Source organism: Hetaerina americana, unplaced genomic scaffold, assembly GCF_022747635.1.
Source record: "Hetaerina americana unplaced genomic scaffold, ioHetAmer1.1.p SCAF_10, whole genome shotgun sequence".
NCBI classification, from domain to species: domain Eukaryota; kingdom Metazoa; phylum Arthropoda; class Insecta; order Odonata; family Calopterygidae; genus Hetaerina; species Hetaerina americana.
In genome coordinates this window covers 6,110,031-6,136,778 of record NW_027286070.1, presented here as the reverse complement: position 1 = coordinate 6,136,778, position 26,748 = coordinate 6,110,031, and the positions used below count along the sequence as shown (strand labels likewise).

The 26,748-nt window shown below is 40.4% G+C and overlaps 1 protein-coding gene across 1 annotated transcript in view; it reads left to right on the top strand.

The window, feature by feature from the left end:
- ex (FERM domain containing expanded) overlaps positions 1-26,748 on the top strand; it is a 235,871-nt gene that overhangs the window by 92,971 nt on the left and 116,152 nt on the right. Inside the window, exons 2-3 of the mRNA XM_071598795.1 lie at positions 12,496-12,657; positions 25,260-25,362. Coding sequence (XP_071454896.1) covers positions 12,541-12,657; positions 25,260-25,362 — 220 coding nt within the window. The 5' untranslated portion in view covers positions 12,496-12,540. The remainder of the gene's footprint in view (positions 1-12,495; positions 12,658-25,259; positions 25,363-26,748) is intronic.

Below are 26,748 nucleotides of genomic sequence, written 5' to 3'. Positions count from 1 at the left end.
TAGACGGGTTGCGTGTTAATTTGAAGGGTAACGAATAATCAAAGCAGAATCGTTGTTTTACATTACTTTGGTGGTATTTATACTGTGCCGTTAAGTGTTTAAGCCACCAAGAAAAAATTATTGTAAATTCTCGATTTTCATCTACTTCATCTACATCTACTTAATACCCCGCAAGCCGCCGCAAGGGCGTGTGGCGGGGATGTTAGGACACCACCCGTAATTAAGAAAGGAAAAAAAACCGCTTGCAAAAGCCACAATTTTATACCATGCGCAAACAAAAATGGCATACCTGTACACTCATGCAAGAACACATACACCCCACACACATGCAAACACTCAAACTACCAACTAACATACATATGCACCTACAAATATACCTAATATCCTATACATAAGCTCCTATAAACACACCTAATATCCTTGCAATGTCTAATTTTTTTCCCGACTCGTAAATTCAATGTTTTCAATATTTCTAAAGGGACTTTGGTTTCTTACTATCATGATTTCTGATTGTTCGGGTTCGGGTAAAGAATGAGTATTTTTTTCTATCTGTTCTGGAATCTATCTCCCTTATTTTATCTTTTCGTCTGATCTACCTAAGTAGTGTGGGGCCATTATAAATCAAAGGGTGATCCGACAGTTATTGGAATATTACTACAAGAATAAATTAAGTGTAATGGGGATGATGTGGATGCTAAGTACTTATATTTGCAAAAAGAGATGGTTTCACTAATCAAAGCTTTAAGAGAAGTGACCAAATCCACTGCTGACAAAGGGAATCGCGGGGAGCCAAAGGTAGGATCGGAGTATCAGATGAGACTATTGAAAAAATAAGACAAATCCAGACTCAAGTTCCGTGTGGTTTTATATATCGCGCTTCTCGTTCGCGGAGTTACAGCAACAAACGATTGTTTAAGCACAACTGCAGTTTTGATCGATAGAAATTCCTCTCCTTCGAACTTTTGAAACGTTCAGACGCCGTTTGTAAGGGCATAGCGTGCGTGCGTACGATACACCTACTCCATAATACCCCGCTAGCCGCCGCAAGGGCGGAACTTATTTCTCGAAATTTGAGATACCTTTTATTCGTGTTGAGAAACTGATCAATTTGATGGGGAAACACACTGTTCAGTGCTTCAGTTTTTGATCCCTGCCGCCAACGTGCCCAGTTAACCGCTGGAATAAGATATGCGCTGAGCAAGCCCGAAGAGTAGTTTCATATTAAGCAAGCAAGCAAGAGTTGGAAAAGAATGGAATAAAAATGTATGGCAATCATTTATACGACAGACCTCCTCCATATTAAGACAGGTCATGCAGAACTGGAAAGCAAGAAGGGGAAATTTAATTAATTCATGGTCCCCCATCCCCCCCTTAAGTCACGCATGGGGAATGTGACACCATCAGCAGCCGACGGCATCACTCCTCCACAGAAAGAGACGAGGGATGGCAGGGGGAGCTTGACAGATCACAACAAACCACATTTACATCAGACCTTGCAAGATGCTACAAGGGCGTGTGGCAAGGAGTGTTATGTAACCAGTCATTAGAGTAATTGACGACTACGGTTGGTCATAAATTGTGTTCAGTCAAGATGTGGACTATAACTTACAAGGAAAAAAGATTGCCTCTGTATCGTTCAGTTCGGTTGAAGGTTACCCGCAAATTCGAGCGATGGCCTCACCGGCAAATGGGTCATTGCGGGTTTAGTATTATTGCCACCCGTGTGTCCCGTAACTCTGTACAGATTCATATTTATCTAAAAGTTAAAATTAAGGTTGTAATTTCCATGCTTCATTGAAGTGACTCCAAATAGAAGTTATCGAATAATCTATGCCTTCATAATACCAAGCAAGCCGCCGCAAGGGAGGGCACCAACTATGCATGCAAGACTTGATTCATTAGCATATATATTTTCTCTTGCACGAAGACACCTCTGTGCATAGAAAAATGCCTGTAGATGAACGCCAGGCAATGATTTACTCAAATAATTAAACTTTGTTCTTTAAGTAAATATATTCGGGTTCTTGGGTTCGATTTTGCCATGACCACGTGTATCGTGCGAGGGAAGAACGAACGCTTGACTCTGTCGGGGACTGTCTCTCTTTTATTTTATTATTCCGGCGGTCGAGTCTACCATTATGATTTGGAGTCGTGATCAATCCCTCGGTGTCGCAAGACCACTATGGTGTCCTTCACATTTCTAAGTCTTTTGAGTCTCGCCGGCTCTCTTGACGAATCAAGAGGCTCTCACCTCATTCCTTCGAGCAACATGTAATCACTACCTTTCTCATAGAATGTTTATGACAAATCTTGAGGATTTTCACTGAATTTTATCTCAATGTTTAGTTAACGGTTTTTCCCATGGATCCCGGATAATTGCCGCGTATTCTAAGGGTGGCTTAACTGAAGCGAAGTAACACTTCTCTCTTGATTATTCATTACATATTCCCACAACCCCTCTAATGAGCCCTACCTTTCTTAAGTCTGACCCGCATACTTATCCTTATGATGTGTGTCTCTCCCATGAAAGGTTTAATGCCGGTGTATCACTCAACTATTTGTCTTCTTCTGAGTTGATTAATTCGGACCCATTAATTTTATAATTTTTATCTTTATTTTTATTTCAAAACTGAAGTGCTTGCAGTTTTTCTGGTATTTAATTGTAACACCCATTGATTTCACAACTACGAAATCCCATCTAAATTATCCGAGAACAGTATGTAATCTACTGGGGTGCTTATTTCTCTTTCAATATCTGCATTTTCAAAATAATCAAAGCTTATTGCTACTGAGGGAATTGAAGTGGTTAATGTGTATCAAGATAGTGGAGGCCACAGCTCACCTTCTGCTGGACTCCCGAAGTTACGTCGGTCTCATATGAACTGTAACCACCGACGGCTAAGTTTTGCTTACGGTTAGATAAGAAATCCTTAATACAGTCGGTCACGTTCTCGCTGATGCCATAATATATTAATGATTGTATCCTCGTGAGGGCCCATATCGAAGGCTTTCTTGAAATCTAGAAGTACATCATCCCTTCTCTCTTTTTCTATATTTTATGAAGACTCGGTTCTATTTTGTAATATGGACTTTTCCTGAATCAGTGTTGTTTATGGCAGAGTTTGTTCACGCTGTCGAGAAAGGCAATTTTATGGTATCTGCATGGTTTCTGATGTATGATTCTCTGCTAGAGTGTATAGCGAGGTGTGGTTGCACTCCAGGCATGCAGTATGAGTAATTACTTTTTCAAGTAACTAGTTACAAATAATTGTGCGAAATAATACTAATAATGGAGATCATGCTTACTAAAGGTACATTCGCTCATCTGCATAGTAAGTGTGAAATACGCCTCCAAGCATGCGAGATAATCTGCAAGTTAAAAGGAGGGCAGTTAAATAACGTTGGATAACATTGATGAAAATATATTGGGCTACATAGAATGAATTTTCTCTTGAAGACGGAAAATGGAGAAATCATTACAGATAGCGTGAAAAAGGCAAATATTTTAAACCATTTTTTCCAGAGCGTCTACAACAAAAACACAAACGCACCAAACGATCCTCCACACCCACCCGGGGAACACATGAGCGATCTAACACTGACCAAGCAGGGAATAGTACATCTGCTCCGTAGTATCAAAGCACACAAGGCACCTGGTCCGGAAGAAATACCTGCTAGAATATTAAAGGAATTAGCTGACGACATTGCCCCATTTTTACATATTGTTTTTCTAAAATCGATAGAAGAAGGCTCAGTGCCTCGCGACTGGAAGCTAGCCCATATAACTCCCATCTATAAAGGCGGCGATAGGGATAAACCAACCAATTACCGACCCATTTCTTTAACATCGATCTCTTGTAAAATATTGGAACACGTTATTGTCACTAACATTATGAAATTTCTTGATAGTAGGAAAATACTAATCCACAACCAGCACGGATTTAGGAAAAGCAGATCTTGCGAAACACAACTTGGTCTCTTCATTCACGATATACTTAGATCGGGAGAAAACAACACCCAAGTCGATGCAGTATTCCTGGATTTCAAAAAAGCCTTCGACAAAGTCCCACACAATAAATTGTTACACAAACTTAAATACTATGGGATCAATGAGAAAATAATTAATTGGATTAGGGACTTCTTGTCAAACCGCAAACAAATAGTAGTCATAGATGGGTTGTGCTCAACGGAGAGAGATGTTACTTCGGGCGTCCCCCAGGGAAGTGTAATAGGGCCTCTTCTGTTCTTAATATACATAAATGACTTAAGCACACACGTTAGTAGCAATCTAAGGTTATTTGCTGACGACACGGTGATATACAGGGAAATAAGGAGCCAACTAGATCGCGAGCTACTCTCTAGAGACTTAGACAATATCTCGGGATGGTGCAATAAATGGGGATTAACACTTAATATAGATAAATGTGCAGTTTTGAAATTTTGGAATAAAGGAAGCGAGGAACAGGATATAAACTACAAAATAGAGGGTTCAGTATTGACTACGGCAAATCAAGTTAAATATTTGGGGGTTGTTCTAACACCACGCCTTTCATGGGGAGCACATATCAGGACAATATGCGGATCAGCTTTAAAGAAACTTGGCTTCATAAAACGGGTGGTGGGGAAATGTAATGAAAAAGTTAAAGAGAGGTGTTATTTTGCTCTAGTTAGACCTCATTTGGAATATGCCGCAAGTATTTGGGATCCGTGGGAGAAAATTTGGCAAAAAGAATTAGATAAAGTCCAGAGAAAATCCGCTAGATTTGTTAAAAATTGTTATGATAAAAACACAAGTGTGACAGGTCTCTTAGGGGATTTAGGCTGGGAACCACTTGAAGTGCGGAGAGAACAAGCGAGGCTTAGACTTTTAGAAAGGTTCAGAACAAACGAGTTTAAATATGACACTGAAGGAATTATAATGGCCCCACACTACTTAGGTAGATCAGACCACAAAGATAAACTAAGGGAGATAGATTCCAAGACAGATAGGTACAAATACTCATTCTTTCCCCGAACAATCAGTAATCATAATAGCAAGAAACCGAAGTCACTTTAGAAATATTAAAAACTTTGAATTTACAAGTCGGAACAAAATTAAACACTATAGAGATGTTAGGTATACTTTCAGGTGCATGTGTATGTTAGTTGGTAGTTTGAGTGTTTGCATGTGTGTGGGGTGTAAGTGTTCATGCATGAATGTATGCCATGTTTTTTTTTTTTTTATATATGATTTTGTCGTTATTGCATGCGATTTTTTTTTTTATTATTTTTCTTTTCTAAATTATGGGTGGTGTCCTAGCACCCCCCGCCACACGCCCTTGCGGCGGCTTGCGGGGTATTGAGTAGATGTAGATGTAGATGTAGATGAATGAAGGAAAGTACTTTTTTCATCCTCCCGTTGTCTCTCAAAGTTTTTGTGACCTCTTATCGTTCGTGAGAAAGGTGATGTCTTGAATCCGTGGGATTAATTCTTGATAACTTTGATCCTATTGGCTAAAAAAATATTTTGAACATCATCTCCTATGATGGCACATCGATTTATGCTAGAGATATACATAATATTTTAACCTTAACTCCGTGAGTACTTTCCTGCCTAGTTCCTCTAACATTTTAGATAATAAGTGAATCATAATAATTTTTTTCATGTTAATTTTATTTACAAATTCCTCTCTGCTGCACGTTATCAATTCGTCAATCGATCCAACCTCATGAGGATCCCATTCAATGACAGTACAGCCCACTGGAGGCCTAGGTAGCGTAAGATAGCTCCGTTCATTAGCCCTATCGTTACCTTTTTCCAAGACTTTGTTAATAAATCCTAATATCTTGCTGATTTCTGCACATATTCTTCATATCTGTTTCGTTCAAGAGAGGTCGTGATATACTGATGTGTATGTTCTAAGATTTTCTAGACGATCTATGTCAAAGAAATCGGTCTCTAATAATTGAGTTCACCCTGTTACCGCATTTAGGGATAGAGTAATGTGAGCTAGGCTCCATTTGCGAGACTTTGAACCTCCTTCTGTTAACTTTTAGAAAACGGTTTTGAAATAAGGTTCGATGTCTTCAACAAGTTCCTTCAGTATTCTGGCGGGGATTTCATCCCTACATAGGGCTTGATTTGGTTTTATATTTCGGAGCTGCTTCTCTTTACATTAGTGGGACAATGATAGTATGCCGCTCGCGAGGTCTTCTTGGGTGTGCAATGGTTTTGCTGTAGACGAAATGAAAGATTTTGTGTCGGACATTGGTCATGTTTAGGATATTTATAACAATTTTGCCCATTTCTACCTTCAAAGAATGGGCAGTTGTACGTAAGGCTGTCTGAATAATCTCTATTGTTTATGCTCAGAATTTGACGAGTTTAACCTCGAGACTTCTTCATTATAATTTCGTTACTAAACTTTTAACTATTTTTAAAATTAGAGTGAACACTCCGTTGTCTCCCTAAAGGCTTTATAAATTCCCTATCGTGCCATCTTGGTTTCTTATTATCCCATATGGCATAAACCTCTGTAACCTTTCACTCATAACATTTTAAAGATAATAATTGCCGCTTTCCGTTCGTTCATGTCCATTCTACCCGAAGCGGAATCTTTGCCGGTATCCCCTTCTAATTCTCATTTCGTCTTTCTTTCTCGAGTCACTTGCATGATATTTATCGGTATTTATTAATTAATGAAGTCGGAAACCGGTTTTAATTAAAACCGGAATGAAATGAAGGCGAAGAAGTGATTTCTTAGTATAAATTGTCTTCACGTGTAAATATTTGACCAACGCCTCCCCTTACTCGCCTGAAACTTCCCTCTCGGAGCGTCAATCCTTCAGCGACTCCATCGTTGCGTGAGCCGGTGCCAGTTGGAATTCTCGGACGAGTTAACTTTTCCCCTCGCCCCCCCTTCTTTCTCCTTGATACACTCTGCCCTTGGGAAACCTAAGCCATGCTCTCGCCGTTCCGGCCCGCAAGGGGCGCACACACTTGCGGCAGGAGACCCCTACCCCTGCCCACGCACTCCCGAAACACCGGCACCCCTCAGCTCACCCCACCCAGAGACGTTACGTTGACGCCCGTCACCCCTCCCCCGGCATTCCTTTCCCTGAGCCTTCCCTCGAAGCAAATTCCTGACTTCCCCCACCCAGGAATGATTTTAAGCATGACTGAATGTCTTATTTTTTAAACCCTTCTTGACATCTTCCCTTTCCACGACCCCAAAACCTCTCCACTCAATGGTGGTTGTCCACAAGGGGGTGGGTGCTCTGCATCCCACCGCTATTCCTCATCTCCGCACCAATCAGGGTGCAAAAGTATCATTTTCTATCCCCTCAACTCGACCAGGAATATCGGCACGCGATCGCCTTACGACCATCTGTGACACAGGAGTGGAGACGGCAAAGGACTTATTTTTTCCCTCGGTCGATTGAAGATGGAAAAAAATTCACCTCTTTAAATCGAAATAAAAGAGAGGTTCGAAGCAATGCCATTTAAGCATATGTCTTGACTTGGATGTTCTAATGATATCAGTTTGAAAGATTTAATTCACTGGTGAAAGCATTATTATTATTCTGGTAGTCCAAGGTTAAGGTAGGTTTTTCGATGGAAGCAGGCCGCACAACGGTTCAGCAATAACTACCTTGCCAATTTTAGTAAAATAGCCTGACACCCAACTGGAAACTTCCTCAATTCAACCCCCTTTCCTTCATTCCTTCCAACGTTCCTATCCTATTCCTACCCCTTCCTGGTTTCCCTTACCATCTATCTTCCTGGAATGTTCTCCCCTCTATCAAGGAATACCGGGGGGTAGGGCTGAATAGCGGGGCGTATATAATCGGTGATTGGATGTTGAGAGGAAGGTGTCAGCTAATGGGAATAACTTATTTCGAGGGGAGGCAGCATTCAAAAAGATGGATGCAAGCTAACTCTTAGAGTCCTAAATTGGATTGGCGTGGCTGTTGGCGGGAGGTAGGAAATATGGATACTTTGCAGCAATTGTCGAAAGTTTCGCTTTGGGTAGCTACGTTTCTGGGAACCGGGAAGGAGGTGAATGGGGAGGATGTGTTACAGGACGACCAATATAAAAAGCTGGGTAGAGAGGCTTTGTTGGAGGTATATGGTATTTTTTAGAAATGCAGTCCTCAAATGTTGCTGCCTTTCCCTTTTTAGGAGTAGGAACTAACACTGACCTGACGAATTCTCCCGGCCAAATACCATCCTAATAAATGCTACGAATTAATCCATAAAAACTCTTTCTCCCAAATTTTCCTAATGCATTAAGTAGTTCTGTGGGAATGTTGTTCACCCTCACGGCCAATGCCTTGAATGATTCCCATCCCCTTGATGCCCTTTCTATATTGCCATTAAGTATGCCTGAACATATGCTCTCCTCATCTGCCTCATATTCTTTTTCTGTGTCTAAGCTTGCTGGCCCAATATTTTTACAAAATAGTTCTCTGTAGAACAATGGCCAAGTTCGATGGTTCAGTTTTTATACTGCTATAATATTCCATCAGTTTCTTGCTCAATATTTACTACGCTTCCTCGTACCTTTTTATTCAATATAGGGCATGTAATTGGCGCCTCCCTTTGTGGCCTTCCCCTCCTCCGCTGTGTAGTATTGCTCCAGTAATCCCCGCTAGTTTTCCATCTCACCTCGCATTTCCCTCAAGTGACTCTATATCCTCTCTCCATATCTCGCTTTATATTTTCTAGTTTTCCTGCCCTCAATGTCATCCTATCATTCTAAGCCACTATTCTATCGAGGTAGTCATATTCTTTGTCTTCCTTAAAGATACTGTCACTTTCACCTAGCTAAGATTTAATGAGTTGACGACCACTGAAGTCCTCTTATTTATTATATTATACTTTAGTTACCTCTCTCGCTGCCGGTTACGACACACGGCCGATTGGGCCGATTCTCTTAGTTACCAGGATTCAAGTTCTCCATAGTGGCTATAGTCAAATTCTAGTGATAAGTACGAATGTTGCCAATTATACGTTCAGCTTAATAATGAAAAGACGGTAACGTATTGTTGAAAATGACTTTATTGTTATTCGAAGTATTCTAGATGACAATCAGTACCGTTTTGCATGCGCTAGAAACAATTTTCGTCGCAATTTTTCCACTCCGATTGAGGTACCTCCCAAACGTTAGCCACGCTATTTTTTCTTGATAAACGGGAATAAAAAGAAATCATTTTGTGCTAAATCAGGGCTGTACGGAGGATGACCCATCAATTCGACGTTTTGGCCAGTCAAATTGATAGTTGTTTCAGCCAATCTGTGAGAGCTTGTATTGTCATGACGAAGAATGATTCTTCGTTGCCGCTTCTTTTTCCGTATTTCACCAAGCACTTCTGGCAAACAAATTCTCGTGTACCATTCAGAATTCACGGCTCTAAGTCGCTCTAACGGTACGATTGCCACATGTCCAGTTATTTCGAAGAAACAGGTGATCATATACTTCGATGTGCTTCGTGCACGATTCACTTTTGTCGGATTTTGCTCGTTTTGTAAGACCCATACAGTGAATTGCTGTTTTGTTTCGAGCTCATACGCATAGATACACGATTTGTCACCTGTGTAGATGTTATACACAGCTTTTGATGCACCGCGATTGTATATGTTGAGCATTTCTGTGCACCAATTGACACGAGCATCTTTTTGAGCTTTTCTCAAATTATGCGGGATTCAGCGCGAAAAAATCTTTTTAACAACTAAATATCCATGCAATACCTTATTGATGCTTGTCATACGTATCCCCAAGGATGCCTCAATCTCTCGATAAGTCACATGACAATCCTCCTTAACTAGTTCTTGCACAGAATCAATGTTTTCTGGCACACCAAATTATTTTGGACGACCTTCACGTCGTTCGTCGCTGAGCGAACGGCTGCCATGATGGAATTCGTTATACCAGCGTTTCATTGTGACAAAAGATAGGGCTTCAGCGCTAAAAGTGGAAGTAAGTTGATCGATGCACTCATGTCTCGATAATCCTCCTCGAAAGTCATAAAAGATAAGATCATTGTGGGAAAGTGTTCACGAGTTTACTCCATTTTCTCGCCCAGACAAAATTTTCGAGTCACTGTAAACAACACAAGTTTTGATCAAACTACCAAATGTTCTGAAGAAAGTTAGCGTGAAAAGGGTCCAACGTTCAGATGGAAACGTCAGATGGCGCCTAAAGCACTTAGTGTTGTCAAGGCTCAATATATAAATAGCAGAGGAGGACCGCTGTCCCGTATTGCATTGTCGTTTAATTCTGTGCTGAAACTTGCTTAGTAAATTTAAAAATTTGTCGTCGTTCTTTTGAAAAAAATCTCGGAAATTATCGGGATCCTCCATGAGAAATAGCTCGGTTTCGAGCAATCACTGCCAACCGAGCAACCGCTGCCCTGCTAAGATGTTCCATCGCCTCTTCCTCCTTATTGTCCTCATTTTTGTCGATGCCCAGTACTACCCCACGCAGTAATCTCGGCTGCATCGCGATGTTCCAGGCCATTCAGTTCCATAATTTTTATTGTTTCATTATCTCTTAATGTTTTTCTTTCTTTCCCAACCGTCGGAGACAATTGTGGCACCTCAGAAACACCCGCATAGTTTCATATCAAAATTTGGATGAAAATTTGTAATAAAATTGGGATCGTGGGAAACCGAGTTTAGATTAGGAAGACCGAGTATTTTCGAGTGGGAGTGCTTCGAGGAAATATCCACAGTGACAGAGAACTAGTGACTCATATTTCCCGATGTTGTATGTGGAGAGAATTGAACCTATTTTTGAATATTTGCTTTTATATATTCTTTGTTCGCGGGTGTTTTCAGGTCGTTTCCTGGGCAAGTCTGCCGGTCACTGATATACTTTTCTTCGCAATATACACGTGCTTGAACTTTTGTCTGAGACAATGCTCGGTAGAGTATGTGACTGACCGGAAAACGACATAAAAACCCAACGGAGTATGTCTTATTCTTGGCGCTTGACTTAGCTGAGATTTGTACCTAGGAGGCTGTTACTATTCCTCACTATTCCTCTGTGTGTGCGATGGTGTAAGCCGTCTTTGGTGCGGGGAACGCAGCTGTGTGTGTGGGGGGGGGGGGGTGGTGGTGCAGAAGGAGCGAGAGGGGAGAAAATTATTTCAGGAATTCTTCATTCACTCCTAAGGCTTCCCAAACAGGGGAATGCATACAATCTCGCCCGTGGAACGTCTCCGATCAATAGCAAATGCTTCCGCATCATTCCCTGCTAGCCATTCACTCATCTTCTTTTACTTGTATGTCACTGATATTCTATTAATTTAACGCTTGCTTCCGTGTTTAACTCTTTAAGAATTTGTTGGAAGCTGCTTTAGTGCTTCAATCCTAAAGTGCCGTACGAGTGCGATGACCGATACTACGTATATTAATTAAGCAGCGTTAATCATATTAGGAGTAAGAAATAAATATCAGGAATTCAAAACACTGATCATATAGAAGAAAATTAAAGAAAATCAATATAGCGGTGGTCAAATGAATGTGTAGATGGTAATAAGTTAAGCATTTTAAAGCGGCCAAATACTTGGAAACCACTCTTTCTGACATCGAGTCATTCATTCTGCCATGTTTATGTGAAAATACTAATGAGAAAAAAGCGGACAATTAGAGTAAGAAATTTATTTCTTGCTGCTTATTTCTTCTGCAATGTTTTGAAGTGATGGTAAAATAATAAAAGTCATCTTTCCGTCGTCAACATTTCGTTAATGCTTATTAGCGTCTTTCATGCTGGCACAAACAGCAATAAATGCTACTTGAATGCATTTTTATTGTTTTTATCAGGTTTAATTTGGCTAATAATCATTGGCGAAACTTTGAAGTTAGCGAAGGTAAGTTGAGGTTCTTTTTTTTTAATTACTCCAAAATATTGCTTTTTATGGTGGAGAAAAAATCTTTCGAGAGGAGCTCTTTTTTAAAATGTTTTTGATCTTCATGAAAATAATATTGAGTGCTTGATTAAGTTGTAGTTACTAGTATTATACACTCACTCTTACCTTTTTTATTTAATTTCCCCGGTCAGTCAGCACGTTCGTGGAAAGAAGCCTTTAGTGTTTCACGAATAAAATAAATACACCTATTGACAACGAATTTATTAATTCAAAACGACTATTTTCACATTGTAAATTAATTTTGTCTGCAATTTGGAATGCTTTAGTCTCACTTTTAAAATTTTCAATCCCAATAGATTCTCACAGAGCTAAACCTCAACAATGAACCACAGTAATTATTGAGGATATAAGGTTAGAGCATCATTGCAAAGTGCTTTACCATCAGCCTCAATGACTCTTGTCAACTCTCTGTGAATATCTAAAATTGCTCCAAAGAAGGCGTGTCCCAAGGGCCTATATTTCTTCCTGACACATTTTACCTTAGTGCAAGGCTTCAGAGATGCACGTGATTTCCGCAAATCTCTAAACAAATTTAAATTTGTAAGTTGCCTGACCCGTCGTTTCGTTCTTTTTTGATTCCAGTTGTTGTAGGCCGGCAGGGGGCGCTGGTGTCGGGATGTAGGCAGCATGCGTAGCACTGTCAGCGGCCCAGTGCAGTCCTGCAGCAGCACCACTCTCTCCAGTCCCAAGAAGTATGCCGCCGTCCAACTACTCACCCAGGAAACTCTCTACTTCACCGTCGAGGTAAGCATCCTTTCCATTTAGAAAAATAACAAGTGCCGTGTGGAACGCGCACACCGCTGCTATTGCGGTGGCCTCTCTGCATTCCTGCGCAGTGTTTCGGCGTCTCTGTCTCCCATATATTTGTATATATTAATAAAAAAACCATAGACACAATACTCAACCCGAAGGTCGGTTTGGTAGGTGACGGTAGAGTTCACCAAGTACTAAGCCCGGCGGCGTATGAAATTCACACATCAGGGTTGGGGCCAGTTCCTTTCCCTGTGGCGGTTATGGTTTCCCAGGAAGACCTGGTACCCAAAAAATCACATAGCTTGGGTGGAGCTGCGGATGCTCAGAGACTTGCCCTGGAATCGAACCCGGGACCCTCCGATTAACATCAAGCATTAAACACCCCACCCTCCACAATTTTTCATTCCCCCTTCTCTCCCTGAGTGAAGGGTAAAAAGAGAACCAGCACATTAATAATACTGATTGTCAGATCGGTGGGATGGACTTGCCAGTTTTCTTGTAACAACGAGAGAATTGTTATGGCGCCAAATTTTATAGTTATATTTCACAGATTCTAATTTACGTCCTTAGTTTGTTCTATTCGAAATCATAACAAAATCGAACCCAAACGTCGGAATATATTTACTCAAAGGCAATCATTTGATGATTTCGCCGAAAAGTTAATTATTGCATGAAATAAATAGGTTTTAACGTACAAAACTGAACCAAAGCCTTTGAACAAATGATGCTTGCTCACATTACTTGGAATCAAACTTCACTTGAGATATTGGTTATTATATAATTAATGAATGAATTTCTTAATGTGTTAATAATTCGAGCAGTACGCTCCAATTGCTATTATAAAAAAGTAATTATTGAGTTTTAATACAATTTGTATTTATTCTTCCCTTTCACATGATACGATCTCATATCCGGTTGCGTAGAATCATAATCATTTAACGAATGTAAAGTCATCTTTGAGTGTCTTTTTTCGCAATTGACGCCATATAATTTACGGTAGATGGGTGATCAGCTATAATGTTTATTTGAAATTAATCATATTTTTTCGACTAGCTCTGGATTTAAAAATGTTGTTCATTAGTTTCATGTGCATCTACACAGTACTAAGCATACGGCCGCGAGGTCGTATGGCGGGGGGTCGCAGGACGCCAGCCATTCGTAAATTCGCACAACTATTGATACATGCCTGCCATGGGTCCTACGCTCTGTTGCCCCTTGATTACCCCGCCCTCCTATTTACTTAAAGACAAATAATTGAAAGATTTACTCAATTAATTCCCGATGTATAAAATCATTATTTGTGTATGTGTACGAGTGTTGTTTATGTGACCAAATGATATATGAACTCATGTATGGGAGTGCATGGTAATTGCAACATCCCTCCCTAACTTGCGCCCATGCAACGACCATTGGGATGAAGTGTGGATGGCAAACTTTTTTTCTTTTCTTTTCTCAAATTAAATTATTTGTTTTCTTCATATTCATATTTTCCTGTCTAAAATTTACCCCAAATTATCTACATCTACATAATACACCGCAGGCCACCGAAAGGGCGTGTGGCGGGGGGAGGGGTCAGGTCACAACCCGTAAAAGAGAATAAAACCACATGCAAAACCAACAAAATCATGTGTATCTACCCCCGCATAGACGTATATGTTCATTCAAAAACAATTTTAACGCCCGCGAATGCAAAGGCAATATCAACATACATGTGCAACAATATGGCCTTATCCCCTCCCCCACATATTTATAATGATTTCATGGAGGTAGACTTTCGGATGTCTATGCTCTTATGTTTCCCCTCGATTACCGCTAGATAGAAAGCGGATTGGAAACTACTAGTGAATTTGCCCTTCGTAGTCTCTGTACCAAGCTGGTTTACCTAATTTCAACAATGTGAGAGAGGGCCATTCTAGTTTATTTACGTATTTATTTTGTTTCCAAATTTATCTTCATTGAGTTGAACCGGACATGATAGTGTCATTGTTAATTGAAACGTTTCCACCGTATCGGCGATCACATTTCGCATCTTGAATTGATGTCGTAATTAACGTGAAAAAAGGCACGAAAATTAGGTATGGCTTAAGAAATTAACAATTACACCCACACATGAGATATCGAATCATAAGGATCGAAAAATAAATGCCGAATATGCATTAAAATATGTGTATTTTGTGGTGCATGCTCATGTGGTAGTGATGTTTCACATTTTTGCTTGTTGTGTCCTGACTGTGTGTTGTAGGATGGCTTTCGTGCTGCATCCTGGGGTGCAGTTTTTTGTTGTTTTGCGGTATATGTGTTTGCATGAGTGTTGGATGAAGGGATTTTTGCATGAGTGTATGCGCTGCTGTGGGTGTAATTTTCCGTGTTGTTTTTTGCATGTGGTATTGTTCCTTTTTACGGTTGGTGACCTAACACCCCCCGCCACACACCCTTGGGACGGCTTGCGGGGTATTATGTAGATGTAGATGTAAAATATAATATTTACTCAATTCATATTAACATGGAAACAAAAAGTGCAAATCATGGTTAAACAATAAAGTGGTTAGATTTCAAGAGTGTGAGTGAGTGCTGCCGATGCATTTTTTATAGGACTTTGGAAAAGAATAGTACATTTGTTGATGTAAATGAACAAATGTATGTTCCGTGAAAATATGAACTCATATTTGAGCATTACTGCAGGTGTTCGTAATGGTGGCCGAACACCCCTTACCACATGCCCCCTCGCGGTGATTTGCGGCCAATCGATGTAAATTTAGCCCTTTCATCCGCAGCGGCGTTTCCACAAGGATGCATCTGAGGTTCGTTGGACGAAGTTAGCCAGAAGCTGACCATATTCAGCGGACTCCCGAGAGCTGAAGCACACGTCTAGTCCCTCTTTTCCGTGTGGCCACGTCCTCCGAAAGGGCGCACTCTTCTTCGGCCCCGGTGCGCCCTCACTCTCTCTCTCCCTCCCTCCCCCCCGTTGACATTTGATGAAATTTATTCCCCCTCCACACCCTGACGACCATCGGAATGCCTTCCGCCGAATCGGACCAAGTCCGGCCGGTGCGTATGGGAATGCGCCCCGTGAAGGCGCACTTTCTCTCCCCTCCCTCCTCACTGCAGCCAGGCAGGCAGGCTCGCCCTTCTCTGGTTACGAAATCCGAGAGCACGATCACTCGCCTCGTCCCCCCTCCCCCCCAACTCGCGCTCAGCCTCGAAAACCCACACCACACCCCTCCCTTCTCTCCCTCCCCTGCGTGCCGGCGCTGAGATGGGGAGGAGCATAACGGAACCCCTCTCCCCTTTCCATTTGCTCGATCGTTGAAGTCTCTAGGTGCTCCAAGCTTACAACGAGTAAAACCTTCTGCATTTCGGTGCTCATGAAGGAGCGGGGACGTCTTGGCGCTCGCCGCATCAGGCTTTTGATTTGCCTACGTTTGTTCACAGGACTGCTCTTCTAAGTTAACTAAAACTGTGCGCGATAAATCGCTTGAGAGGGAAGAAATGTGACTATACGTTAAAAAAATTAATCCTCCAAAACTTATGTTAATACCAAAATATCGGAATTGAAAAAGCACGTACGATATTAGAACTCATACCGTACCATGAGAAAAATATAATATATCGTCAACCTCTCAATTGACGCCAACGAAGAGATTATGCCTCACAACACGCAAAAATAATTTGTGAAAACAATTTGCAAATTTTATTCTCATAATAAAAGCCTCACGAATAGGCTATCGAAAGAAACTTTCGCTAAAAACCAAGAAAACCACCGTAACCGGAAAGATTTAGAGTAGAGAATCTGAAAACTGACGTTCGGGCAGATCCAGACAAAAGTACGTGAGCGTAGAAACACATGCACTAAGTTGTTATTTTCTCGTAGTCGTTTTAAGCAGCAATAAATATTCTAAACTATCTGTCGAGGGGGTGTGTCGTTATCAATCAGGATGGATGTATATGGAAATTAATGTTGGTGAGGCAAAGGTGTTTTAACCTAGGTTTTGGTAAGGTCTCTGTTCTTCGTTCTGTAGTCTCTGCTAGGGGTTCCAATTACCTTCTCCACTCGTTTTATATGAATATTGCAACATGAATTGTTTATAGATATAACATCACTCTGCATGGGATATTTGTCGTAGTATTTGAAACGCTGCATCAACCTGGGTTTACAAACCGTAAGGAGGAACGATACAGGTATTGTACAGGTATTTCCTGTAATGTGTGCGAGGGTAACTCTCTCATTTCCTGGAGAAAGAGCAAGAAAAATATGTAAAATAAAGAATCTCTGCCTATTGGTTTAAATTATTTTTTAACTTTAAACATGGATAATCAAATTGAAATTTTGAAATAAATTGATGAAATTAAAATATCATGAGGAATGATTCGAAATTCCGTTTCTCTTCGTAATGAATGTGAAAATATTACACAAAGTAACGCTATAATCTATCAGTTATGCAAAAATTATGTATTTTTTCTATAAATTTACTGAAACAGTGATAAAAAATTATCTCATCACATTCCTACTGGTAGATAAATTATCATGTTATTTGAAGTGAAACCTTATGCCGGCGATTCTTGAATGGTATCTAGCAATGCATTTTCTCTAGGCCCCTTGAGAAGAATGAAAATCTTTGATAATTAACAAAGTGACGCTATAGTTGTGGATATGAGCGTGCAGTTGCCACTGGCGCTCAAGTTGGAACCTTCCTCCTTCCATTGGCTGGGCTCCTTTCATCGCTCTTCGCGCTAAATCTTGCGCCTGTGCCCCATGGGAGCTCTCTGTTCCCTTCTCCGGTCCTTTTCCATGGAATAATCGATATTTCACGTAATACATTTATTTGATATCCTCTCCACCTGCTTAGGTCGTCCCTTCGTGCTAAAGATGGCTTGCGTGTGTGTGTCTCGATGTATCCGCTAGTTGGATTACAAGAGGAATTTGCTGGCTTTTTGAAGCGTTTCTGTTTTTCCGAGAACACGGGCGTATAAAAAATGCGGGTCAAGGACGTCGGATGGAGTGCCGCGCCGCGGGAAGGCTCCAGGTTTCCGAACGAATGACGCAACACAGGGCAGACAGATGCCGTGCGTGCGTGGGTCTGAGGGGGGTGGGGGCGAATCGTGCCCCCTCCCACCTATAAGGTGTTTGAAACTGAATATTGCATTACGATGTTAATTGTTAGTGTCAAATTTGTCTCTCGAGAATAGCCTGTCCCCCGTAAATCCATGTATTAATGCATAGCTCAAAATAATAACAAAATCTAAAGCAAGCACACAATTATATATTTGATGAAAATGAATATATAATTATTTGGTAAAATATGGTATGATATTTAAGGCACGTACTGTATATGTACGGGTATGTGTATGAACTATTCTACAAATGCGTGTATGGACAAATAGTTGAGCATGTACATATGGCTGGTGTTGTACCCCATTCCGCCCTCGTGGAGAATTGTGTCGATGGCTCTTTGCAACGGCATCTTCCACCACCTGCTTCTCGTACGAAATTTATCTTAGGCCTTCCTCGTTAATCCCAGCCCCCCGAGTTTTTCCTGATTATTCTCCTCGGTAAGCAGTCGTACCATAGTCTGATTCGAACCAATTTCCCACTACTTCTTCCTCTGTAGGCCTCTCTCTGCACTCGTTTCCTTTCATATGTAACTCGTTTTATCATTTTTATTTTTAGCATTTTTCCGTGCATCACATACCCATCGTCTCCAATCTGCTCTTCCCTCTTGCCATTATTGCCTAAGTCTCGCCTTCATGTATATTTTTTAACAAATTGCTTCCTGAATTGTGTACTAATACAGTTTGGCATTAGTAATTGCTTCTTTTGATTAAAAGAATCATTCATATATTCCTATATTGCCGCGCTTATCCATCGCCAGTGATTATGCTATGTAAAGAGTAAATTTTTCCACTTGTCTCGGCGTATTTTTTCCTAGTTCTCCTTGGAGATCATGTTCCCTATTTCGACCATGGACCATTACTTCTTCTTATACTTCTACATGCTAGCCACCGCTACGGTGTGTGGCTGGGGTGATTCAACATCAATTGTAAAACATCAACATTTAGTTTTTCTTAATTGATAGTTACCATTTGATATGTAAAATATCCAAATAATGGAGATATTGTTAACTGCTGGTACATGTGCCAAGGTATCTACGTGTGAAAAACGTAGTACGATGGGGCTGATAACATATTTTCATCATCATCGACAAAGAGACATCCTTCCAGTTTACGGAAGATGCCTAAACGCAATGAGGTATTTTAAACAGTAATTCAACAGTCGCTTCGTGAATAACTCGCAACCTGCTGATAGCCGATGATTAAAACTTCATTGTTAATGTTGCATACCTAGAGTTGAATCTCCCCCTGTCACTTTTCCTAGCGGTGGCTTGCAGGGTACCATGTAGTAGATGGAAATGACCATTTCTCTTGAAGGAAAATATATGGGGAAAACTTCACTGCCAGCGAATACTAGCGGAACTAGCTTTCAGTTCCGTCTCTGCACGTGTTTTGGATGAGGTTCTGTTGATGATTGCATTCCATCCAAGGAAAGAACGAGTACATGAAGTAAAGGTGTGTATCTCTATCGTTTTATCTTGGTAGTCCAACTGCCAATGGAATGTGGGGCTATAGTAATACCCTCACTGTCGCTAATAAACTCCGTAGTTCTCTACCTTATAAAAAGTCTTAGCCTTTTCGCCCCCTCCATGACTCCCCTCGTTATTCTTCCAACATATCCATCGCTTGTACTTTTTACTCGTAGCCTAATTTATCCAATCGAGGGAGTTTTCTCTTAACCTTTTCCAATTTTTTAATTAAAGTTTTCTCCCATGGAATAAAAGGGATTGCTACTTATTCCAATACCGTTTTTATGCGTCTTGTGAGGCCTTGTATGGATTTAGATCGTGGTTTGGAATCCCCCGTTACAACAACCCGAACAATGGCTTGCAAGGAAGGTGCCGTGCGTGCACATCTCTCACGTACCCACCCAACCACTCCTCTTCCTCTCCTCTGCTGCCCGGGGCTAGGGCATGGCGCGGCGAGCGCCCGGGGGGGGGGGGACACTCACAATATGTTGTTTTGATGTTTTGAATGATTTGAATATACTGACCAAACATTTTATTGAATATTTCTGAATTTAAGTAATTTCTTTTGTGGGATTAAAATTTATCGAGTGCGTGGCCAAACTAATATTTGTGTAGAGTTAACATGATCGCGATAGTGCATGCATGGCTAGTGACCCAACATCCCCCACCACACGATCTTGCGGCGGCTTTCGGGTGTTCTGTAGGTAGATATAGATAGATACAGGTATAGTGAGGTGGATAGATACTGTATAATGAGGAGCCTTAATATGTTTATTGGATTGATATTTGGCTAAAATTCAAACAAAAATTTAGTGGAAACTTAAAGATAGAGCGTAGTTCTGGTTTGACGGGGGATAAACTCGTTGAGGCAAGAGGTTAAACGTAGATTAGAGGGGGGATTTTTGAGATATGGGTGTGGAGAAGAATAGACAAAGAAAATGAAAGAAAGGGTGAAGTTCTTAGTAGAGAATGGAAACGGAGTAATAGGGAGGAAGTTCGAAGAAGGCAGGGGAAGTGGATGCAGGAACACTGAGAGAGGCAATTGGATGCCGAAAGCGGCGATTTAAGGTAGAATGCTGGGAAATTGAGGTACGAGAGGGAGGGAAAGGGATGAAAGTTTCGGATGGACTTGAGGGAGGGAGACGGCATGTGGGGCTGAGGAATTGGCATTGTGAGATGTAGTAGAGGGTTTAATGTCATTTTGTGTGCTGTTAGGCAGGGCTTAGGAGTACAGATCTGGGTGGTGTCGGTGAGCATCAACGGTCAAAACTACCCTTAGCCGTAGACTACCGCTAAAATAAAACATAATGTTAATATAGGTGTCTTAAAAGGAGAGGGAACCGCCATCATTTTGACCGAAATTTATGACCGGTTTCAAATACTCCAAACACACTATATGGCCCTCATTCATTTCCAGAGAGAGCACCCGTGAAAGTTCATGGGACCAACACACCTCTGCTCGGCCCCCTGCCATCGACGCTCCTGGCCTCCCTTCGGCCATCCAACCCTGGCCGGCCCTGGCCGTAGGGACGCACGGCGACGGAGGTAGCCGTTCCACCGTCCTCCGTCCTACACTACCCTCCCCTCCGTTGGCCTCCTTTGAGGCTACGTGCGAGGGAGCTCTGTGTGCGCGTATCTGGGAAGCAGTGTCGCGGGAAGGGGAAGGAGATGGAGAGGAATGTCTGTTCTTTTGTGCTTGCGTTCGTCCGTGTGGGAGGATAATGTGGGGGAGAGGGGGGGGGCGTGGATCTCCCTCCATCATCCCACCTCTCCCCGTTTGGGGCCGCCGCTCTGAAAAAGATTTCAAACAAAGAGGAAAGTTGAGATAGCTTACTTTTTGTTCTGGAAACTCGTATTTTTAACGCTAAAACTAATTTCAAATCACAATTCCCTAAGCAATACTAAATGGACACTTGATATTGGAGACAAATTCATGCCACCGTGGAAGTACATTCAGTCCGTTAATAAGTTTCCCTTGATGGACACCCAAGTTGCTATCGACTAATTCGTGATTTTTAGTGATGCATAGTTTGTATAAAAAGCATTCGGAAAAGTTTCGGAAATAGATTCATTTCAGATACTGCAACAATGCCTCGACATTCTTCATAGTACATCCCTTGAGCGTCGACACACTTTTGCCAGCATCTTCTTTACGACTGAAAGGCTTCCTAGTAGGCGGATTTTGGAAGGTCCTAAGGATATAAGCATGCAGGCTGCTTTAACGGCACTTACGGCCCCATGGTGGTGTTCTTTGAGGGAGGATTGCTCTTTTGGGACTAGAAAATATTCTGCTGGTGACAATTCGGGACTGTAATGGGGTTGGGGATTCTTCGCGATGTCGCCGTAGTAGGTCTTCGCAAGCAGACACTTGACTCTGCTTTTGGCCGTCCGTCAAGACTTTTAGCGCAGATCTTTTGCATCTCCAAATTTCGGTGATAATGGTGTGCATTGTCATCTTATCAATGCCAATACCATCTGCAATCATGCATACACCTTACCTGACGGTCTGAATTCAGCACTTCACTCGCACTTTATGAAAAAATTGTTACCGATGCTTAAACACAAACCTGGTACACTATATGTACCTGTAGCTTTCGACTAGTTCATATCCTACGCACAACTCCAACAGCAATAATAGACTTACTTCGCAGCCTCATCTTCTCCCAGCCAGATTGCCATGCGCAATTATCATTTGCATGTTCACAGTGTTATTAAAGCCGCCCAAGTACGTTTGACAGGGTTTTTAGGACACCGGTCGTGTATGTACAATTATTAGTTGATACATTTACTTTAATATAGGTTAGTAAATATACAAACACATTCGTGCACATACATTGTGATATGCATCATGCAAAAATTATGGTGTTTGACTAATTCATTGAATTTTAATAATTAATTTATTTTTTTTGTGGCTATTGGGTTCGATTTTCTTATATTTGCGTTCGAGAGAAGGCCAGTTCCTGAATCTGTTTTATCGATCTCTCTTATGTCACTTGTTTAATTCCACTGGTCGAAGCTAAGCTACCACATTTTCGTGCCTTAACAATTCCTTCTTGTGTCCCTAGTAAACGCAGACGCCCTTTGTCTTCCTAAGCGGATATTCTCTGAACCTAAGCTAATAACGTGCAACAAATAAACTACAGATATGAACATGCCATTAATACTCCCTAGTAATACCATATGGCTTATCTTTTTTCCTAGAATTTTTCCAGGGAATGCGGAAACGCCACCTGTGGCTGGCGCAGCTGTTACTGGCTGATTCCATATTCGAGGAAATATTTTTGATGAGTCAAGGAGATTCATTTCTTGCACTGAAACGCATTTGTTAAGCCGATGAATCGTTTGACATCTAATGGAAGTCGTAAAATTCATGATCTGTTCATTTTATTGGTTTTAAATCCAAATACCGCGTAATTGAATTAAAAACGTTTGGCCTCATTTTTGGGAAAAGGGTGAAATCACCAGAGGTTTCGTGGTCATATTTGTAGGAATCTGGTTTAAAAACGACATCTACATAATACCTCGAAAGCTACCGCAAGGGTGTGAGGCGGGGGGTGTTAGGTACACGACCAACAAAAGAGATATGCAAAACCAAATAAATTCATGCCAATCTACATCCGCAGAGGCGTATGAATTCGTTCGAATATCTTTTAACTTACACGCTTACATATACATAGTATACTATCAACTAACATACACATGCAGATTAACCTACGAATATAAATTATGTCTGCGTAGCGTTTAATCCTGTCCTGACTTGAAAATGGAGTGTCTTTACTATTTTTATAATCACTCAAATTTGTCACTATTATGACTCTTGATATTCCGGAGGAAGAAAAAAATATCTGTATCTCTCTGTGCTGGAGTCTATTTCTTTTATCTTATTTTTATGGTCTGACCTGCCGAAATAGTTTGGGGCCATTCAATGCAACATTTTCAGAGTGTAAAAATCATTCGCCTTGACTGGGATTCGAACCCAGATCCCTCAATACCCGGTCGAGTGCCTTATCCAGTTAAGCTATCGAGGCGTCCTATTAAACTCTGAAATTTCAGTGGACTAATCTGAAATTTTAGAGGACGCCTCGATAGCTTAACTAGCTAAAGCACTCGACCGGATATTGAGGGATCTGGGTTCGAATCCCAGTCAAGGCGAATGATTTTTACACTCTGAAAATGTTGCATTGGATTGCACATTAGCGGATGACTCCGTTAAAAGTTACTGTTGCGGTATCTCCCGCAGTTTCTTTGGAATTTGTTTGGGGCCATAATAATTCCTTAAGTGTCATTTTTAAACTCGCTTTTTCTGGACCTTGCTAAAAGTCAAAGTCACGCTTATTCTCTTTGCATCTCAAGCGGCTTCCAGCCTAATTCCTCTGAAAGGTCTGTCACAGTCTTCTTGTTGTTACATTTGTCGACGAATTTGGCGGCCTTTCTCTGAACTTTATCTGATTCTTTTAGCCATACTCTCTCCTAAAGATTCCAAATACTTTTGGCATGTTCCAAATGAGGTCTAACTAGAGCGAAATAAGACCTATTTTTAACCTTTCCATTACATTTATCCACCACCCGTTTAATGAAGCGGAGTTGCTTTAAAGTGGATCCGCATATTGTCCTGATATGTGCTCCCCATGAAGTGCATGGTATTGAAATACCTTCAAATATTTAACCTGATCTGCCGTAGTTACAACTGAACCCTATATTTCATGACTTGTGTTTCTCCTTCCTTTCTTCTTCCTTTGTTCCAAAATTTGAAAACTGTGTACTTGCCTACGCTAAGTACTAATCCCCATTTATTGGACCCATCTGGTATTGTGTCTCTAGAGAGTAGATCGCAATCTGATGAGCCCCGTATGGGACGTGTAAATGGGAATTAGAAGTTCTTGCACGAATATTTCATAAAAAGGTAATTATTCTCATTGGATCGGCCAATATAAAGCAAAATTAATTTTAAGCATGATTTAAAATATTAAAACTACTTCAAATCGCAGAAATTATATCTTTTGTTCAAATTGTATAAGTCTAAATTCATGACATTTGACCTCTTAACATTGGACGTATTATAATGGCTTGAAAATATACAGTAAATATTTATAATTTAATATGTTAACCTTCTATTCTTTTAATCCTGTTATTTCTCATTTCCCTAAAGTGCCAATTAACATCCTGGCGTGTCAACGTTGTTGTTTTGCCGTAGTGGTTATAATGTCATACTTAGACACATTAGTAATAAATTATTCGTTTCGCAAAAGTGCTAAACCTTTGCAGTCACCGAATAATATTTTCACAACTTAATCAATAGTTCAATAGTCATCTTCTGTAAAGTTTGTTCATTACAGCAATATAATATTCGTTGTCTTTAAATTCATATTACTTGCATCGCTTTACTTCGATGACAGAAACGCAATCAAATAGCTAGAATTTTCCCGTTACCGAGCCATGTTTTCACCGCGGAGGTAGCTCACCTGTCACTTATTTGCTACCATAAATAGTTAAATAAAACATTGATTGCCCACCTTATTTTATCACTTCGATTAACAAAGTTTCCCCAATAAGGTTGAGTATGAAGACTGATGATGAATTAAAATAATTTATAAGTAACGAATCCAGTGTGGGAAAAGGTTATTCACTGGGTATATCGAATGTTAGATTTAAGTTTTTTTAAGGTCAACCATCAGAGTATAATGTATGCGCATTAACGCACGTTAACTTTGGTACACAATAATAAATGGCATAGTGAAATTGTCAAACGAATTCCTTTCTAATTATGAGGTTCAACTTTTCATCCTACACTAGCGCCTTTTTTCTCATTGACAATGTGTAATGGCGAATATCTCTTCTCTTAGGGAAGGTTGAAATTTTACTTATATATTCCATGGAAATAGAGAAACCCGTTTCTAGTTTTCAACTTCACGCATTGTTTCCTGCAATCGGTATTTTAATCTTCTTTAGAGATATGCCAGTTTTTATTGAGTGACTGTACCGCAAATATATCATGACTGCTCTCTTTTGTTTCAGACGAAATCTCGGGCGAAGGAGCTCTTCGCCCAGGTATGCCTCCACCTTGGAAACAGTCGAGGAATGGTCGACGCCGAACTCTTCGGCTTGGCGATCGCTTCAGGTGAGTCGAGGACATCTTTAAAATTGTTTCCAGCAGAAATATTTGAAAATGTTGTCTTTGGAAAGTTGAAATTGAATATTTATGAAATTGAATAATTTATGACTAGTCTTACTTGCGCGTATAACAGAAGAGCATACATCAGGAGGACTTGGACAAGAGAAATTTTCGTCGCCGTAGTGAAATATTTCGTAATGTAAACCTTGATATTGATGGATATTCGTGTGTCATAAAGAAATGTTGTTACAGTTGTAAGAATCCATTGAAAGTCTTTCGCAAATCTATTTCTCTTCCCACCGAAATCATATTTGTTAAGTTGTAGAATTTCTGGCATTGCTTTTTCTAAAAAACTGGTACCTCGACATCAAAACTAGAGGTCATACATTTAAACATTTACGACTCTAGTATTAGTATTGCTTGTGCAGTTTGTTGAAGTTCATCCATTAGTTGAACAAACAAAATATTGTGGATAATTATGGAAATTCTTAGTTTTATCTAGTCGTAATTTTAATTTTATTTCTAAATGAGAGAAATTTCCTATGCTATTCCTTACTCAGATTGCTAGGATTATAACTTGCAATTGCACAATTTGATATTTTTAGGAAGATGAAAAACCCTCTTTTAGTATCTTAATTTTCGAGTTTTTTTTAAAAGATTTTTTTGGTAAGGAGTATATGTGTACATGCACACAAATATATGCTCCAATTCAATGGGAGGAGTGAGGAAAGATTTCAAGTGTCGGTCAACGTGGGCATGTGCGCTAGGCGAGGCCTCTTCCCCTAGGCATGTCTTACGTATTTCATGTGATCTCGCTTTCCTTATGTTCCTTCCATCGCTAAATAAACAACCCTCGGCGTTTTTTCGGAAAAGACAAGAGTGACCAAAAATAGATTAATAAATTATTGAGTTAACCATTGTTGAAAGAAACCAACACTTGTTATAGTTAGGTGTTTCGTCGATGAGTAGACAAGATGGGCGTCGCCTCCTCGTGTTCAGTTCGAAGCTGGTAAATTTACATTGAAATCATCAGAATGTGAGGATATTTTCGCAGCTTTCCATTGACAATATAAAATACGAGCAATTTCAATTCTAATGAGAGCATTCAGTGCAATGCGTTACAGTCTTACTTTATTGATATACTTGAGATGTATAAATGAGGTGATCAAGTCATTCAGCTTTCGCTGTGAACGTGCTAAGTCCTTGTATTTTCTTTTTGACAAAAAACGATTTTTGATGAAATTAAATAATTCGTTTTCCGTGATGCAAAAATTCTGTATTTATTTAATTGCGAATTTTTTTTCTCTACTGATTCCTTTACTCATTACTTCTTCAACGTGGGTTATTTAAAAAAATATGGCTATGACTTATAAGGGCGAAAGCCTTCTTTTG